This window comes from Scyliorhinus torazame, chromosome 15, assembly GCF_047496885.1.
Source record: "Scyliorhinus torazame isolate Kashiwa2021f chromosome 15, sScyTor2.1, whole genome shotgun sequence".
Lineage (NCBI taxonomy): Eukaryota > Metazoa > Chordata > Chondrichthyes > Carcharhiniformes > Scyliorhinidae > Scyliorhinus > Scyliorhinus torazame.
In genome coordinates this window covers 119050401-119068739 of record NC_092721.1, presented here as the reverse complement: position 1 = coordinate 119068739, position 18339 = coordinate 119050401, and the positions used below count along the sequence as shown (strand labels likewise).

Genomic DNA, 18339 nt, shown 5'->3' with positions numbered 1-18339 from the left:
CTCACACCATCCCTAACCCCTCCTCACACCATCCCTAACCCCTCCTCACACCATCCCTAACCCCTCCTCACACCATCCCTAACCCCTCCTCACACCATCCCTAACCCCTACTCACACACAACCCTAATCCCTTCTCACACCATCCCTAACCGCTCCTCACACCAACCCTAACACTAACCCTTCCTCACACCATCCCTAACCCCTACTCACACAATCCCGAACCTCTCCTCGTTCCAACCCTAACCACTCCTCGCACCAACCCTATCCCCTCCTCACACACAACCCTAATCCCTTCTCACACCAACCCTAACCCCTCACACCAACCCTAGCCCCTCCTGTCACCAACCCTATCCCCTCCTCACACCAACCTTAACCCCTCCTCACACCAACCCTAACCCCTCCTCACACCAACCCTAACCCCTCCTCACACCATCCCTATCCCCTCCTCACACCAACCCTAACCCCTCCTCACACCATCCTTATCCCCTCCTCACACCATCCCTAGCCCCTCCTCACACCATCCCTAACCCCTCCTAACACCATCCCTAACCTCTCCTCACACCATCCCTAACCCCTCCTCACATCAACCCTAACCGCTCCTCACACCATCCCTATCCTCTCCTCACACCATCCCTAACCCCTCCTCACACCATCCCTATCCCCTCCTCACACCATCCCTAACCCCTCCCCACACTATCCCTATCCCCTCTTCACACCATTCCTAACCCCTCCTCACACCATCCCTGTCCCCTCCTCACACCATCCCTAACCACTCCTCACACCATCCCTATCCCCTCCTCACAGCATCCCTATCCCCTCCTCACACCATCCCTAACTCCTCCTCACACCAAAAGTATCCCCTCCTCACACCATCCCTAACCCCTCCTCACACCCTCCCTAACCCCTCCTCACACCAAAAGTATCCCCTCCTCACACCATCCCTAACCCCTCCTCACACCATCCCTAACCCCTCCTCACACCATCCCTAACCCCTACTCACACCATCCCGAACCTCTCCTCGTTCCAACCCTAACCTCTCCTCGCACCAACCCTATCCCCTCCTCACACACAACCCTAATCCCTTCTCACACCATCCCTAACCCCTCCTCACACCAACCCTAACACTAATCCTTCCTCACACCATCCCTATCCCCTACTCACACCATCCCGAACCTCTCCTCGTTCCAACCCTAACCTCTCCTCGCACCAACCCTATCCCCTCCTCACACACAACCCTAATCCCTTCTCGCACCATCCCTAACACCTCCTCACACCAACCCTAACCCCTCCTCACACCATCCCTAACCCCTCCACACACCATCCCTAACCCCTCTTCACACCATCCCTATCCCCTCCTCACACCATCCCTATCCCCTCCTCACACCAACCCTATCCCCTCCTCACACCATCCCTAACCCCTCCTCACACCATCCCTATCCCCTCCTCACACCATCCCTATCCCCTCCTCACACCATTCCTAACCCCTCCTCACACCAAAAGTATCCCCTCCTCACACCATCCCTATCCCCTCCTCACACCATCCCTAACTCCTCCTCACACCATCCCTATCCCCTCCTCACACCATCCCTAACTCCTCCTCACACCAAAAGTATCCCCTCCTCACACCATCCCTAACCCCTCCTCACACCATCACTAACCCCTACTCACACCATCCCGAACCTCTCCTCGTTCCAACCCTAACCTCTCCTCGCACCAACCCTATCCCCTCCTCACACACAACCCTATTCCCTTCTCACACCATCCCTAACCCCTCCTCACACCAACCCTAACTCTAACCCTTCCTCACACCATCCCTAACCCCTACTCACACCATCCCGAACCTCTCCTCGTTCCAACCCTAACCTCTCCTCGCACCAACCCTATCCCCTCCTCACACACAACCCTAATCCCTTCTCACACCATCCCTAACCCCTCCTCACACCAACCCTAACCCCTCCTCACACCATCCCTAACCCCCCCTCACACCATCCCTAACCCCTCCACACACCATCCCTAACCCCTCTTCACACCATCCCTATCCCCTCCTCACACCGTCCCTATCCCCTCCTCACACCAACCCTATCCCCTCCTCACACCAACCCTAACCCCTCCTCACACCAACCCTAACCCCTCCTCACACCATCCCTATCCCCTCCTCACACCAACCCTAACCCCTCCTCACACCATCCTTATCCCCTCCTCACACCATCCCTAACCCCTCCTCACACCCACCCTAACCCCTCCACACACCATCCCTAACCCCTCTTCACACCATCCCTATCCCCTCCTCACACCAACCCTATCCCCTCCTCACACCAACCCTAACCCCTCCTCGTACCATCCCTAACGCCTCCTCGCAGCATCCCTAACCCTAACCCTAACCATCCCTAACCCCTCCTCACACCAACCCTAACCCCTCCTCGCACCATGCCTAACCCCTCCTCACCCCATCCCTAACCCTAACCCCTCCTCACACCAACCCTAACCCTTCCTCTCACCATCCCTAACGCCTCCTCACACCATCCCGAACCTCTCCTCGCTCCAACCCTAACCTCTCCTCGCACCAACCCTAACGCCCTCCTCGCACCATCCCTATCCCCTCCTGACACCAACCCTAACCCCTCCTCACACCATCCCTAACCCCTCCTCACACCATCCCTAACCCCTCCTCACACCATCCCTAACCCCTCCTCACACCATCCCTAACCCCTCCTCACACCATCCCTAACCCCTCCTCACACCATCCCTAACCCCTACTCACACACAACCCTAATCCCTTCTCACACCATCCCTAACCCCTCCTCACACCAACCCTAACACTAACCCTTCCTCACACCATCCCTAACCCCTACTCACACCATCCCGAACCTCTCCTCGTTCCAACCCTAACCTCTCCTCGCACCAACCCGATCCCCTCCTCACACACACCCCTAATCCCTTCTCACACCATCCCTAACCCCTCCTCACACCAACCCTAACCCCTCCTCACACCATCCCTAAGCCCCCCCTCACACCATCCCTAACCCCTCCACACACCATCCCTAACCCCTCTTCACACCATCCCTATCCCCTCCTCACACCAACCCTAGCCCCTCCTCACACCAACCCTATCCCCTCCTCACACCAACCCTAACCCCTCCTCACACCAACCCTAACCCCTCCTCACAACAACCCTAACCCCTCCTCACACCATCCCTATCCCCTCCTCACACCATCCCTAACCCCTCCTCACACCATCCCTAACCCCTCCTCACATCAACCCTAACCCCTCCTCACACCATCCCTATCCCCTCCTCACACCAATCGTAACCCCTCCTCACACCAACCCTAGTCCCTCCTTACACCAACCCTATCCCCTCCTCACACCAACCCTAACCCCTCCTCACACCAACCCTATCCCCTCCTCACACCAATCCTAACCCCTCCTCACACCAACCCTAGCCCCTCCTTACACCAACCCTATCCCCTCCTCACACCAATCCTAACCCCTCCTCACACCAACCCTAGCCCCTCCTTACACCAACCCTATCCCCTCCTCACACCAACCCTAACCCCTCCTCACACCATCCCTATCCCCTCCTCACACCAACCCTAACCCCTCCTCACACCATCCCTAACCCCTCCTCACACCATCCCTAACCCCTCCTCACATCAACCCTAACCCCTCCTCACACCATCCCTATCCCCTCCTCACACCATCCCTAACCCCTCCTCACACTATCCCTAACCCCTCCTCACACCATTCCTAACCCCTCCTCACACCACCCCTATCCCCTCCTCATACCATCCCTAACCCCTCCTCACACCATCCCTATCCCCTCCTCACACTATCCCTATCCCCTCCTCACACCATTCCTAACCCCTCCTCACACCAAAAGTATCCCCTCCTCACATCATCCCTATCCCCTCCTCACACCATCCCTATCCCCTCCTCACACCATCCCTAACCCCTCCTCACACCATCCCTATCCCCTCCTCACACTATCCCTATCCCCTCCTCACACCATTCCTAACCCCTCCTCACACCAAAAGTATCCCCTCCTCACACCATCCCTAACCCCTCCTCACTCCATCCCTAACCCCTCCTCACACCATCCCTAACCCCTCCTCACACCATCCCTAACCCCTCCTCACATCAACCCTAACCCCTCCTCACACCATCCCTATCCCCTCCTCACACCATCCCTAACCCCCCCTCACACCATCCCTATCCCCTCCTCACACCATCCCTAACCCCTCCTCACACTATCCCTATCCCCTCCTCACACCATTCCTAACCCCTCCTCACACCATCCCTAACCCCTCCTCACACCATCCCTAACCCCTCCTCACATCAACCCTAACCCCTCCTCACATCATCCCTATCCCCTCCTCACACCATCCCTAACCCCTCCTCACACCATCCCTATCCCCTCCTCACACTATCCCTATCCCCTCCTCACACCATTCCTAACCCCTCCTCACACCAAAAGTATCCCCTCCTCACACCAACCCTTTCCCCTCCTCAACACCATTCCTAACCCCTCCTCACACCAACCCTATCCCCTCCTCACACCCAACCCTACCTCCTGTTCAGCAATTATGTTTCATATATTTACAGAATTGTACAGCACAAGTGGCCATTCACTCTTGGGTTCTGCACCAGCTCTTTCAAAGAGCAATCTGGTTAATCCCACTCTTTCCCCTTCAAATGTTCGTCCATCGAAACACAGGAAATAAGAGCAGAGGGAGGCTATTTGGCCCTTCGAGCCTGCTTCGTTATTTATTATGAATAACTAACTCAATAGCTTGATCCCCCCCCCCCCATATCTTTTAATCCCTTTCACCCCAAGTGCGATGTCGAACTGCAGCTTTTGATCTGCAGATGCCTAAGTTCATTCCACCCCAGCAGCTGGAATTTTTCTGTCAGTTCCTCGAGTGTTGTCAGCCTGTTGTTAGTATAAAAGTCCCTAACTGTCAATGTCACCCCAGTCCTGTCTCCACTTTTTGAAGGTGGCTTCCATAGTTGCTGGTGTGAACCTGTGGTTGTTGGAGATGGGGGCTTTATCTGACATTTCGGTTAACCCGAAATGCTGTCGCAGTTGGTTCCATGACCGGAATGTTGCTGCCATCACTGGGTTTGTTGAATATTTATTAGGTGGGGATGGGAGTGTCGCCGTGGCTAGGGCCCAGAGGGAGGGCCCTCTGCAGCAGCCCTCCTCCATAAGCACCCATTTGGCTTCTGGATCATTTATCCACTCCTTTACCCTCTCCGCGGTTGCTGCCCAGTGATAATATTGCAGGTTTGTGAGGGCTAGGCCCCCCATGGATCTCGTTCTCTGCAGTACTCTCTTTGGGATCCTTGTGTTCTTCCCTCCCCTCACAAATGCCATAATCAGTTTGACTAGTGAATTGAAAAAGGCCTTGGGATGTAGATTGGAATGGATCTGAACAGGAAGAGGAGCCTGGGCAGTACGTTCATCTTGATCATTCGCACTCTCCCTGCCAGCAAGAGTGGGAGCGTGTTCCATGCCTGCACGTCCTTTTTTACTTCCTCCATCAATCTCACTGCTTATTGAAAACAGTGTTATGGCCTCAACTACTTTCTGCGGTAGCAAATTCCACAGGTTGACCACTCTCTGGGTGAAGACATTTCTCCTAATCACTGTCCTAAATGATCTACCCCGCATCCTCAGACTGTGATCCCTGGTTCTGGACACTCCCACCATCTGGAACATCCTTCTTGCATCTGCCTTGTCGAGTCCTGTTCGAATTTTATAGGTTTCTTTGAGATTCCCCCTCATTCTTCCAAATTCCAGCGAATACAATTGTAACCAACTCAATCTATCCTTGTAATTCAATCCTGCCATTCCAGAAGTCAGTTTTGTAAACCTTCTTGGTGTGTTGTTCTCTGCCTTGCTCTAACCAGATGGCTTTGATGTCTAGTGTTGATCAGAGAACAACAAGTCTTGTAAATTAACAAAACTATTTATTTAACACTACAATTGGATTCGACACTTATCCTTAAGAAACTAACAGTTGATGAAACACATATAAACTATGTTCATCTAACTAACTCACTAACTCATTAACTACTCTCATGCTCTCTCACTATCTTCAGTACTCCTAGCTCAGCTCCTGCCACCTACTCCAACCTTCTGTCCCACAAGGCTCTGCATCATCCCTTATACAATTATGATTGCTCCCTCTAGTGGCTGTCCATACACATCTCATTAGCTCTTACATTACCTTCATGTATGTTAATACCACACTCTGCATGCCCTCTATGACAAGAACATCCTTCCATCCTTCCTCAGATGAGGAGACCAAAACTGTACACAATATTCCAGGTGTGGCCTCACCAAGTTCCTGTATAATTTTACCAAGACATCCCTGGTCCTGTATTCACTATTAAGGCCAATATACCATTTGCCTTCTTTACTGCTGCCATGCCACAAGCATATTGAATGGTCAAAAATGTCCGTCTTGCACAATCGGGCCAATCGCAAGAATACCAACGTCAATAAACAATGGTAGGGTGTGGGGGGGAGAGGGGAGGCAGGAAAGAGACATTCTAGTGCCCCATGTACTGTGTTTCTTGGCAGCAGGAGGTGGCACCTTCTGATCCCTTCGCTGCCAATTGGATTTCCCATTGAATCCACCTCCTGGGGTTCACCATCGGTGGCACCGAATGATCCAGCTGCTGAGAAAGGCAGGAAAATACCCCCAATGTTTTACAATTGACGTGATGAGTGCATGACAAAAAGTTTCAACAAAATGTCTTTCTTCAGCAATATTTTATTACCCCTGCTGCGCGCTTCAAAGATTTGTATACAAGGGCCTCTAGGATATATCCCCTTTGTGTATCCCCTTTAAAATTGTACCATTCAACATGCTTTATACCTCCTTATTCTTCTCACTAAAATGTATCACCTCACACTTGCTGCATTGCATTCCAGCTACCGTGTACCCATCCATTCCACCAGTCAATGTCATCTTGAAGTTTCTTCCTCACTTGTTTACTACATTTCCAAGTTTTTGTCACCTGAAAATTTTGAAATTGTACCCTTTACCTCCAAGATTCAAATGTATATCAACAGTAGCAGTGGTCTTAGTACCAAACCTTAGGATTGCCACAACATCCCTCCAGTCTGAAAACCAACAACTCACCATAACTCTGATTTCTATTTTTTTGTATCCAAGCTACCACTGCCACATTTTCTGCAAGGAACAATTATGATTCTCCCTTCCTTTGACACCATCTATGGAGGATAAGATGATTATGGTCAACACTTCCACAATTTCTATCTTAACTTCCCTCAACAACTTAGGTTACTTCCCGATTGGACCGAGTAAATTCTCTACTTTTGGTACTGTCAGCATTTCTGGTACCTTCTCTTCATTTATCGCTATCTCATCAGAAATCCTGATAACCCATGGTAGACAAGGGTTGCTTGGCAAAATCCTTGGTAAACACCAAGTTCGCACTTTGTACCTCAAACATGCCTTCTGCCTCCACCACTAGATCTTTATTTTGGTCCCTAATCCACCACTCCTGTGACAAACCATTTTCTATTAAAATGTCCATAGACCTTTAGATCATTTTACTTCAGCTGTCAATCAATTATCTTTTTGCCTTTTACTGCGTTTTGCACTTGCCCTGTGTATTTTGTCTGTGCAGTAAGATTCTCCATTGGAATATCAAGCTAACATCTGTCATATGTACCATTTTTCTGCTCCATCCTATTCACCAATTCGTTCGTCGTTCAAAAAGTTCTGACTTCAGTTGTCCTCCATTCCACTCCACTGGAAATATGCCTATACTTTACATGGATCATCCAACATTAAAAGTTACCCATTGCTCCAGTACACTGCTCTGCCAATCTTTGCTTCCAATTTATTAGGGCCAAATTCCTCCTCATTTTGACAAATTCAGACCTCCTCCAGATTCAAAAGAAAAATACTTGACAGCTCCTCGTCCGTCTGCATAACTACCCTAAACCCTACGATACTATGGTCATAATTCCTGAAGTACTCCCAACTCTCTAGCTGACCCATTTACTTCCCCTAGAACAGATTCAGCAATGCTCCCTTCTTAACTGAGCAAGAAACAATGATTTTGTCTATGCAGTAAGATTCTCCATTGGAATATCAAGCTAACATCTGTCATATGTACCATTTTTCTGCTCCATCCTATTCACCAATTCGTTCGTCGTTCAAAAAGTTCTGACTTCAGTTGTCCTCCATTCCACTCCACAGGAAATATGCCTATACTTTACATGGATCATCCAACATTAAAAGTTACCCATTGCTCCAGTACACTGCTCTGCCAATCTTTGCTTCCAATTTATTAGGGCCAAATTCCTCCTCATTTTGACAAATTCAGACCTCCTCCAGATTCAAAAGAAAAATACTTGACAGCTCCTCGTCCGTCTGCATAACTACCCTAAACCCTACGATACTATGGTCATAATTCCTGAAGTACTCCCAAGTACTGAAGTACTCTCTAGCTGACCCATTTACTTCCCCTAGAACAGATTCAGCAATGCTCCCTTCTTAACTGAGCAGGAAACAATGATCAAGAAAATTCACCTCCTACAACCTTCAGAAATGCCTCCCCTTCTCTGCCCTTGACAGAAATTGCTGTCCCATTGGTGTCTCTGATTATATCCACTTTATTTTTCTTGCACCTCTGATTTCTGGGCAAATCTGCTCCTCTACTTTCTCCCCACTGTTTGGTGACCTAGTAGGTTGTGTAACAGCCCCTTGATTGCTACTTATCTCCAACCAAATAGATTCTGCCTTTAACCCCTCAAGCACATCCTCAACCTTCTTTTTTCCTTTGAATAAGTACTGCAAGAATGTTTGAAATATTCAGAGCATTTTGAGAGAAGCAGAGTTAAGGGGCTGGATTCTCCGTCGGCTACCACCGACAGTGGAGTTCCCGATGTGGCGGAGAATCCCGCATCGGGATCGGTGATCTTTGATCAAAGAGAGAGTCAAATGCTTTTTGTTAGTTTGACTGCTGACTACTTCAAAGTCACTCAAGCCTGAAGGGAGATGAATGGAACAATGCTGACAGCTGTGTGTGTGGAAGTTGTCAATCACAGGCTAGTAAAATCAATGTCAAAGAGAAATGAATAAATGGCTTGTGATCAAAAGTCTGAGGGGTTTAAACTCAGCTGATTGGTTTTCTTGACAGGTACTGCTTCCTGTGCCTGAGCCAGCAGGTGAGTTTTAAAACAGTGATTTATTTTTCACTGGCTCTGTCTGGCCTGCACACTATTCCAGACAGGGGCCTCTCTTCTAGGGGGCTTCCAGAAAAGGTCTCTCTGGGAGGGAATTTTTAATTTATGGCGGTTATAATTCTAATAACACTGCTTCAGGAAGTGCGCAGTTAGGTTCATGGTAGTGTATTAAGTGGGAAAGTGCTTTAGATTAAATTCTTAATATTTTGTCCCTCTAATTAAGTGGGTCTGTTCTCAAGCTTCCAGACAGGGCTCTCTCTTCTGGGGGATTCCAGAGGGTCTCTTTAATTAGGAGGTCTCTGGTGTGTTTATGCGCGCGAGCCTTTGAGGGGTCGATAGCGGGATTCCTATGGGATTCTCTCGGAATCCTCTATGGATTGGGAATTGCTTCCTAATTTGCGCTCCTAGCGTGAGTGCAGATCAGGTGCAATACAGCTCTGGTGGGAGAACAGAGAATCCTCTCCACTGTTTCAGGTCGATGACCTTCCATCAGAAGATATGCTGCCGAACCTGGTGAACACTTCAGGCATATTTGGTTTTTATTCTTTTTTATCCTTCCTTGCACCCAGGAATATGAAGCATTGAATGACTCCCAACTTCAGCCTACCTCAGTTACAACAACATCAGCGTTTTTCAAATGGCTGTTTGTACCTGCAGCTCAATTTTATGAACTTCACTTCAACGTTTACAATACTCCACTTCTTATGTTTACAATACATGCAGTCTTAAACTTAACTTTGCAAACTCTTTCTATTTTCTATGATCCCACCTAATTCTTTACCTATTCTAACTTTGCCTTTTCCTGTCCTCGGTGCACCTATCGGCTACTTTTTAAACACTGCTCATGTCAAATTTGTTTAAACCCTCTCCGACATCACTAGTTAAGCTGCCCCCGAGGATATGGCTCAGGTGTAAGCAGCTTTCTCTTGAAAACCACTTATTGTCACAAGTAGGCTTCAAATGAAGTTACTGTGAAAAGCCCCTAGTCGCCACATTCCAGCACCTGTTCGGGGAGGCTGTTACGGGAATTGAACCGTGCTGCTGGCCTGCTTTGGTCTGCTTTCAAAGCCAGTGATTTAGCCCTGTGCTAAACAGCCCTTGCCATAGAACTAGGCCCAAAGGCCCAGTAATCTGAATCCCTCCCTGCTACATAATGTCTCTAACCACGCACTAGCCTGCCACATTCTCCTATATTAATGTGGGGTACTGGAGATCATTCATAAGATTTTTAACTTAATCCTTAATTCTTTAAATCATGACTGCAGATATTCCTCTTCCTCTGTGTGTAGCTCATTCAAATGTGTGTTAATTTCTACATTAACTGTATTATATTTGTGTGTGGGCGGTTGACATTCATTTGTGTCCTCAAATAGGTGGACTGAAACCACGATTATTGCATTAGCAGGCACATGCTTGTAATGTGCAGCACTACAAATAGTTATAAAGTCTGTAAAGAATGGCTCTAGTTTGATCCTTCAGCGACTGACTTGCTGCATTATAACAACAGAGATCCTGACTTCTGGTTCTTTCCATTTTTCTCCACAGAATGTTCCATCCCCTCTCTGGTATTGTTCTTTATCCTGGCACCAGGGAGGGGACATATTGTACAGGTCCCATCCCATATCAACAGGGCAGCACTGTGGTGCAGTAGTTAGCGCTGCTGCCTCACGGCGCCGAGGACCCGGGTCACTGTCCATGTGGAGTTTGCACATTCTCCCTGTGTCTGCATGGGTTTCACCCCCACAACCCAAAAAACTTGTGCAGGGCATGTGAATTGGCCATGCGAAATTGTCCCTTAATTGGGAAAAAAAAATTGGATACTCTAGGTTTATATTAAAAAAAGGTTCCATATCAGCAATAGCAGAACTGCTTGTTCACCCCTCAATTACTACCACCTTGATACTTTGCGGTACCAAGGTGACCACAGAGGAATGTGAAGCATGTAAGCACTGAAGAGCAACTTCAAGCCAGCCAGCATATAGTACCATTGTGATCTTTGTATTTTTGCATTGCACTCGAGGGAAAATATGTGACAATCAAATTTAGGGGGCTGGATTCTCTGCTCCCTGACGCTGAAATTGCGTTCGCCGACAGGGCGGAGAATCCATTTTGGCGGCAAAAGCGGGAGCGGTGCTGGTTTTTGAATTCTCCGCTCCCTGCCGATTATCCTCCGTCTCACGCCATTGTCTGAGGCCCGCCCCGCGATGTTCCGTCCCTGCCTGGCTGAGTTCCCGACGGTGTGGGTTACGTGTGCTCACACCGTCCGGGAAGCTCGCGTGGCGGCTGCGGCCGCCAGTCGGGGGAGAGCCGATCGGCTGGCAGGGGGGTTTCATTCAGGGCTGGGGGCACTGTGGGCGGGCGGTCCGGGGCGTGCAAAGTAGTCCGATGGGAGGCACTACTTTGGCAGTTCAGGTCCGCGGCGGAGTCCGCCATGGAGCACGGCACGGCCGCTGCAGGCCGCCGCCGTGCACATGCGCGGCCTCTGAACTGGAAGTGCTGGGGGTCGTATCGGCAGCTAGAGCTCTACGCTGCCTCCCTGCTAGCCCCCAGCATAACGGGGAATCGGTGGCTGTTTGACGCCAGTTTTCGTGCCGGCATGGGGATCTAGTCTCCAAAACGGAGAATCCAGCCCAGGATCTATGACAACGATGACTATGATGACCCTCCCCAATTTTGGTGACCCAGCAGTAGCTTCAGCCCAGCACCAGGAATGATAGTCAAATGTAGATGATATGCAGTACTGCAGATAGTCTCAGACCAGCAATAATAATGTTATTGCATCAGTATCATATGTGGGGTAGGTTACATGACACATTCATTGTCCAATGGTCAGCAAGACTGCTGGTGTAACGTATAAAAAGGCACAACATGGGGGCATGTATCTGAGCAATTATATAATGAATTTGGGAAAAGACATAGGAGTGTAGCCAACCATATGTGGACAAACCTGGCAGGGACAATATTATTTTACACATCACTTGCACCGGCCAGTTAAGACATTAAGGTTTTCACCAAATGATAATATCTTCATTCAAGACAACTAGAACTAAAAACGCCATAATTAGGCGTAATTCAAAGCACACCATTAGATTCAATGCATCTATTCAAACTTGGATCGATGTATTAAAAGATTGAATACAAGACTAGGTGGGAATTTAGTGTGAAAACAGTGAATTAATAATAATTGAAAACTTGGTGTATAAAAAGCATGGTGTTACCCTTTGTAATTACAGAGGGCTTGGTTCATTGAGTACTGTTGCTTAGCAGCGGTTTTATTCACATGCAACTTCGAAAGCTCACCTTATCGGACCAACTCAAACTGAAATTAACTAGTTTCCTCAAGAAAAGACTGGAAACAATCAGCAGTTTCAATTGCCAACAGAGAAAGGTTCCAGACATCTAATCCTCGTTCATTCTGTGTAGATGTTGCCTCTTGACATTCATAAATTGTTTCTCTGGATCGATGCAATAATACCTTGAGATAGATTAACTCTCAAACTTTTAAACTCCAGGAATGCAAACCACAATTTATACAATCTATCCTCTTAATTTAAGTTTCAATCTCCACTGTTTCCACTCCTGTCTTAAAATATGGTGCCTACAAAAGTACTCTGCATGGGACTGATGTGTTGGGTGTTCTGGATCACAAACAGGTCACCAACACTTGAAGTGGTGCAACTCTATTTTATTACAAGTTTAACTATTCTAACATACTTGAACTGTGGGTAAATACGATACCAGCTTTAACTACAGACCTTTGCCTAGTCCTAACCAGGTGATGCACTCAGCACATGGTGAATGTCTGTGTTGCAGGCTGTGAGCTCTGTGCTCCTAGCTAGCTGCTACTCTAATGAGCAGGAACTCTGATGTCCCCTGTCTTTATAGTGCGTGTGCTCACTGGTGATTGGCTGCAGTGTTGTATATGTTGATTGGTCCCACTGTGTGTCCATCAGTGTGTGTCTGCACCATGATATACTGGTGTATATTATGACAGGGACCTGAGCAAAGCTGTCCAAAACTGAAGCACAGTTTGCCCAGCTTTATATTCTAGTTCCCTGTAGATAAAGGCCAACTTTCTGATTGCCTTTTTTTATTGCTGTTTTGACCTATCCGGTTGCTTTTAGTGGTTTGCGAACATGGACATGCAAATCCCTCTGCTCCTCTGAAATTCCTCATTTCTGGCCATCCAGAAAATATTGTATTTCTTGGATCCAGGTGTGTGGCCTCACATTTCTCCAAATTGAACTCCATCTGTCAGAATTTTGCCCTCTTCCTTAATCTGCCCCAATGTAACCTCATACTAACTTGCTGTGCCCTATTTAGTTCATTTCAAGATTTCATTGGAGGTGGTGAATAGCTTCAAAAGGCAACAGAAATAAAAAAGGCAATGAGAAGAGCAAGAGTCACAATAATAAAGAATATTATTTTGATTAGTGTTCAAGCTACAGACATAGCCAAATTCACAGATCTTAAACCAGCAAAGTATTTGTAAGACAATGGCACAAGTGCAAAAGGTGGATCTAGATTCATGGTTATAAATCCAAAGGGGTTGAGGATAAGCCTCTTGAAGAATGACATAATTTGGTATAGACGTCATGTCAGCTGTGGCTCAGTTGGTAGCACTCTCACCAGATTCAGCTGGTTGTGAGTTCAAGTCCCACACAGGACTTCAGCATAAATAAACAAACCAGGAAGCTGGCACTCCTGTGCAGAACTGAGGAATGCTGCACCGTTGGAGGTGTCAACTTTCAGATGAGACATTAAACTGAAGCAACGCCGGCCCTCTCAGATGGGTGTCAAAAATCCCATGGCACCATTCTGAAGAACTGGGGAGTAAGCGATTATTATTATTCCCGGTGGGTAATATTCATCCCTCCTCAACAGGTTGGATTGTCCAGTCCCTCAACCGCGTGTTTCTCGGCAGTGGGCCATTCGCTGGCTGCGCGGTTCTCTACCCCCGCCGCTTGTCAATGGGGTTTCAAATTGAAGCTACCCCACGCTGCCGGGAAACCTGCGGGCAGATCTGTGCTACCAGCAGTAAAGTGAATCCCAATGACCTGAGAATTCCGGCCTGCATCATAAGAACAGATTATCTAGTCATTATCCCATTGCTGAGTTTGTCGTGTGCAAATTAATTGTACCATTTCCTACATTATAACAGTGACTACACCTTAGAAGCACATCATTGGCTATAAAGCATTTTGGGACTTACAGGTCATTTATTTTACTTTTATAATATTATAAATATACATGTGAAAATTGTTATGCTTCCTCATGAAGCATAAGCTGCTTCCTTGATGTATGCTCTGATAAAAGAAGGTTCAGACTTGGAGATAGGATTAACACATTTATTGAACAGTTAACAATTCTCCTACTTGAGTTCGACTCTCCTGCTAATCTTGCTATAGTAACTCAATCTAACTAACCAGTCTGCTCTAAGCCATGCGGTGGGTGTGATGCTTCCGATCTGCCCCTGTGTCGCCTGTGGAAAGAGGAAGAGCATATGTGCCCTGTCCTTTTATATGGGTTGCCCCCCTTGTGGTAGTGTCACCTCTGGGTGTTCTGACTGCCCATTGGTCGTGTCCTATTCTATGTGTTCATTAGCTGTATGTCTGCATGTCATGATGTCGCTGGTGCTCCCTCTATTGTTTATTTAGTCCTAGTGTGTCTACATTAACATATCACCACAAAAATAATACAAATGGGCTACTTACCACTGTGACGGCGTCGTTCAGCAGTGACTCTCCAAACACCAAGATATGAAGTTGCTCATTTACATGAATTTCTTCAAAGACGGATAGAACTGCAATAGGGTCCACAGCCGAGATCAAGCTTCCAAATAACAGATTCTGCAAGAGTGTGATGTCACTCAAGTCAAAAGCCGGAACCTGGCAGATCCCATATAGTGACATACTGATGCCAATTACGTTCCATATGGTTCCAACCACTGCATACCATAAAATAGTTCCAATATTATCAAAGAATGGCCTGCTGGGCATGAAGTAACCAGCATCCAGCACTATGGGTGGCAGTAAGTACAGGAAGAAGACATCTGTGCTCATAACAGGGGGAGTTCTCTCTTTAGCTCCAAAGATGATTCCTCCAAGTAACAGCCCAATGACAATCAGCAAACAGCTCTCTGGCACAAATGTGGAGAGTTTATGATAGAGATGAAATCCTGCAAGAAAGGCAGAATATAATGAGCTATGAAAAAAAGCAAATAAGGAAGATTGGTATACACGACAATCAGCTGTCCGGTGAACAATCTTTCAGAGAAAATCACTGATTCTAGAAATCTGAAATGGAAACGGAGTGTTGGAAACAGTCAGCAAGTCAGATAGCACCTGGGGATACAGAAACAAGACGGAACATTTCAGGTTGCTGAACTTTTGTCAGAATCCGTTTCAATCATATAGGGATATGACGCAGCATCAATTCACAATATAGTAACAAGGCCTCGATTATTACAACAAAAGGTCTATTCTATACTTAATTAGTCTAACAGCACATGGAGTGTTGACAAACTTCTATTCAATTCCAGTTGGTGGAAGTGCATTTTAAATCAAGCAACAAAAATGGCTAAATGTGCTCAATGCTTTTAAAAGGGCTTGCGCTGCAGAAATAAAAAGATTTAGTGAATCATTTTATATGGTGCTCAAATGTTCTTTGCTCTTGTGATTTTAAGTCAACTGTCAATAACTGTTTGTCTTCACAATTTCAAAAAGGAACAAAGAAAACAGACAAACACAGGATTTGATACATTGAGGATTTTTAACTGAACAAGTACTAAACTCTCATTTCCTGTGGGAAACAAAACAAAGCGTGAAATTAATTATTGCTACTTTACCAGTAAACAAAATAATTTTTTCCACAGACATGACTTCAGTAAATGACTTCAGGAAATGTAGAAGAGCTTTCCTTGACGGATATTACATTTCCATTAAGATGCAACCTTTGCGCTTGACATTTTTAAAAGTATAAATATATTAATTCAATTTTAATCCAAAAATATTAATCGTACTTTGGAAGTGGAAGATTAGTGTAGAACAAGACAGCAAAACAGTTCTATGGCAAGCCAGAAAACATAAACGAGAATAAATTCTGGAGGATCAACATGTTAGTGTGATGGCCTTGTACAATTTTTTAACTTTTCCTTGGATCTAAAAGGTTATTGGCATTCAAATCTGCAACTTGCATATTGCTGTGCCATAGCTACAATATCAAATTATATTCCAAACCCATTTTGTACTTTTTAATTTAGAATACCCAATTATTTTTTTCCAATTACGGGACAATTTAGTATGGCCAATCCACCTACCCTGCACATCTTGGGTGTGGGGCGAAACCCACACAAACACGGAGAGAATGTGCAAACTCCACACGGACAGTGACCCAGAGTCGGGATCGAACTTGGGACCTCGGCGCTGTGAGTCAGCAATGCTAACCACTGCACCACCGTGCTGCCCCTACATCTGGCAACGTTTAACACCAGCACTGCCCACGCCCATTCCCAAAACACACTAATTCAAATACTTGTGCAAAGTCCCCAGAAGTCTCTTGAGAACCTCTGACAATTCTGTTTTAGAAGTGGACTGCAGCTAAGGGAAACCACTGATGAAATGTGACCTCGTGGACACATTATTACAGGATTCATGTCAAATTTGTATGAAGGTGATGGGTCAGTAATCAGCTTTATTACTGTTGTGTCCTCACATTTCTAGAACAGAAGGTTTTTATGTGATCTTCAATACGACCAGCAAATTGTGTAATGTTTATTTAGTACTTAAAGTATTTTAAAAGTATATAAATGTTAAATTAAGTAACTGAAACAAAAATATTTTTTTGCGTGTAATCGTGTAAAAACTGAGACAGAGCAATCAGTTTGCTGTTGTTACTGTTCCCAATCTCATAGACTCCCTACAGAGCAGAAGGAGGCTATTTGGCCCATCAAGCCTGCACTGACTCTCTGAAAGAGCACCCACTCCCCCACCCTATCCCCATAACCCTACCTAACCATTGGAAACTAAGGGCAATTTAGCATGGCCAAATCCACCTAACCTGCACATCTTTGGACTGTGGGAGGAAATCGGAGCACCCAGAGGAAACCCACAGACACAGGGAGAAAGTGGAAACTCTACACTGTCACCCAAGGACAGTTTTGAACCCAAGTCCCTGGCGCTGAGGCAGCAGTGTTGACCACTGCCACCGTGCCACCCTCCAGATCTCCTTTCCCATTTCTATTAAGCACTATTACTCTTAACATTTATAAAATTGTTTATTATTTCTCTTTATGTTCCATCTCCTTCTTCATTCGCCTTTGAATATTTTGATTCCCATGCATGGCATCTTTTTTGCTATTTAGCTCTAGATTTATCATAAAATGTAGATTTTTACCTGTTCAAAGACCTTTAAATGTACATAGAAACATAGAAGCAGGAAGTCATCATTTGGCCCTTTGAGCCTGGTCCGCCATTCATTATGATCATGGCTGATCATCTAACTCAATAGCCTGATCCTGCTTTCCCCCCATATCCTTTGCCCTGTGTCCTATATCTAACTGCTTCTTGAAAACAGTCTTTTGGCCTCAACTGCTTTCTGTGGTAGTGGATTTCACAGGCTGACCATGCTCTGGGTGAAGACATTTCTCCTCATCTCTGTCCTAAAATGGTCTATCTCTTATCCTTAGACTGTGACCCCTAGTTCTGCACACCCCCACCATCAGGGACAACCTTCTTGAATCTACCCTGTCTAGTCCTGTTAGAATTTGATACTTACTTTTTGTTTTGAATAATAAATTTAGAGTATCCAATTCTTCTTTTTCCAATTAAGGGCCAAATTAGCGTGGCCAATCCACCTTCCCTGCATGCCTTATTGAATTGTGGGGGTGAGACCCACGCAGACATGGGGAGAATGTGCAATCTCCACAGGGACAGTGACCCGGGGCCAGGATCGAACCCGTGTCTTTGGCACCGTGAGGCAGCAGTGCTAACTACTGTGCCACCCTGAGTTTTATATGTTATGAGACCCCCCCCTCATTCTTCTGAACTCTGGCAAATACATCCTAACTGGTTTAATCCCTCTAAGTCAGTCCTGCATCCCAGGCATGGTGGTT

General features: G+C 46.7%; 1 protein-coding gene across 1 annotated transcript in view; it reads right to left on the bottom strand.

Annotated features, from left to right (window-relative positions):
* Positions 1-18339, bottom strand: part of slc9a2 (solute carrier family 9 member 2) — a 148324-nt gene that overhangs the window by 76588 nt on the left and 53397 nt on the right. The window contains exon 2 of the mRNA XM_072476635.1: positions 14942-15405. Within this exon, the coding sequence (XP_072332736.1) occupies positions 14942-15405 (464 nt within the window). The remainder of the gene's footprint in view (positions 1-14941; positions 15406-18339) is intronic.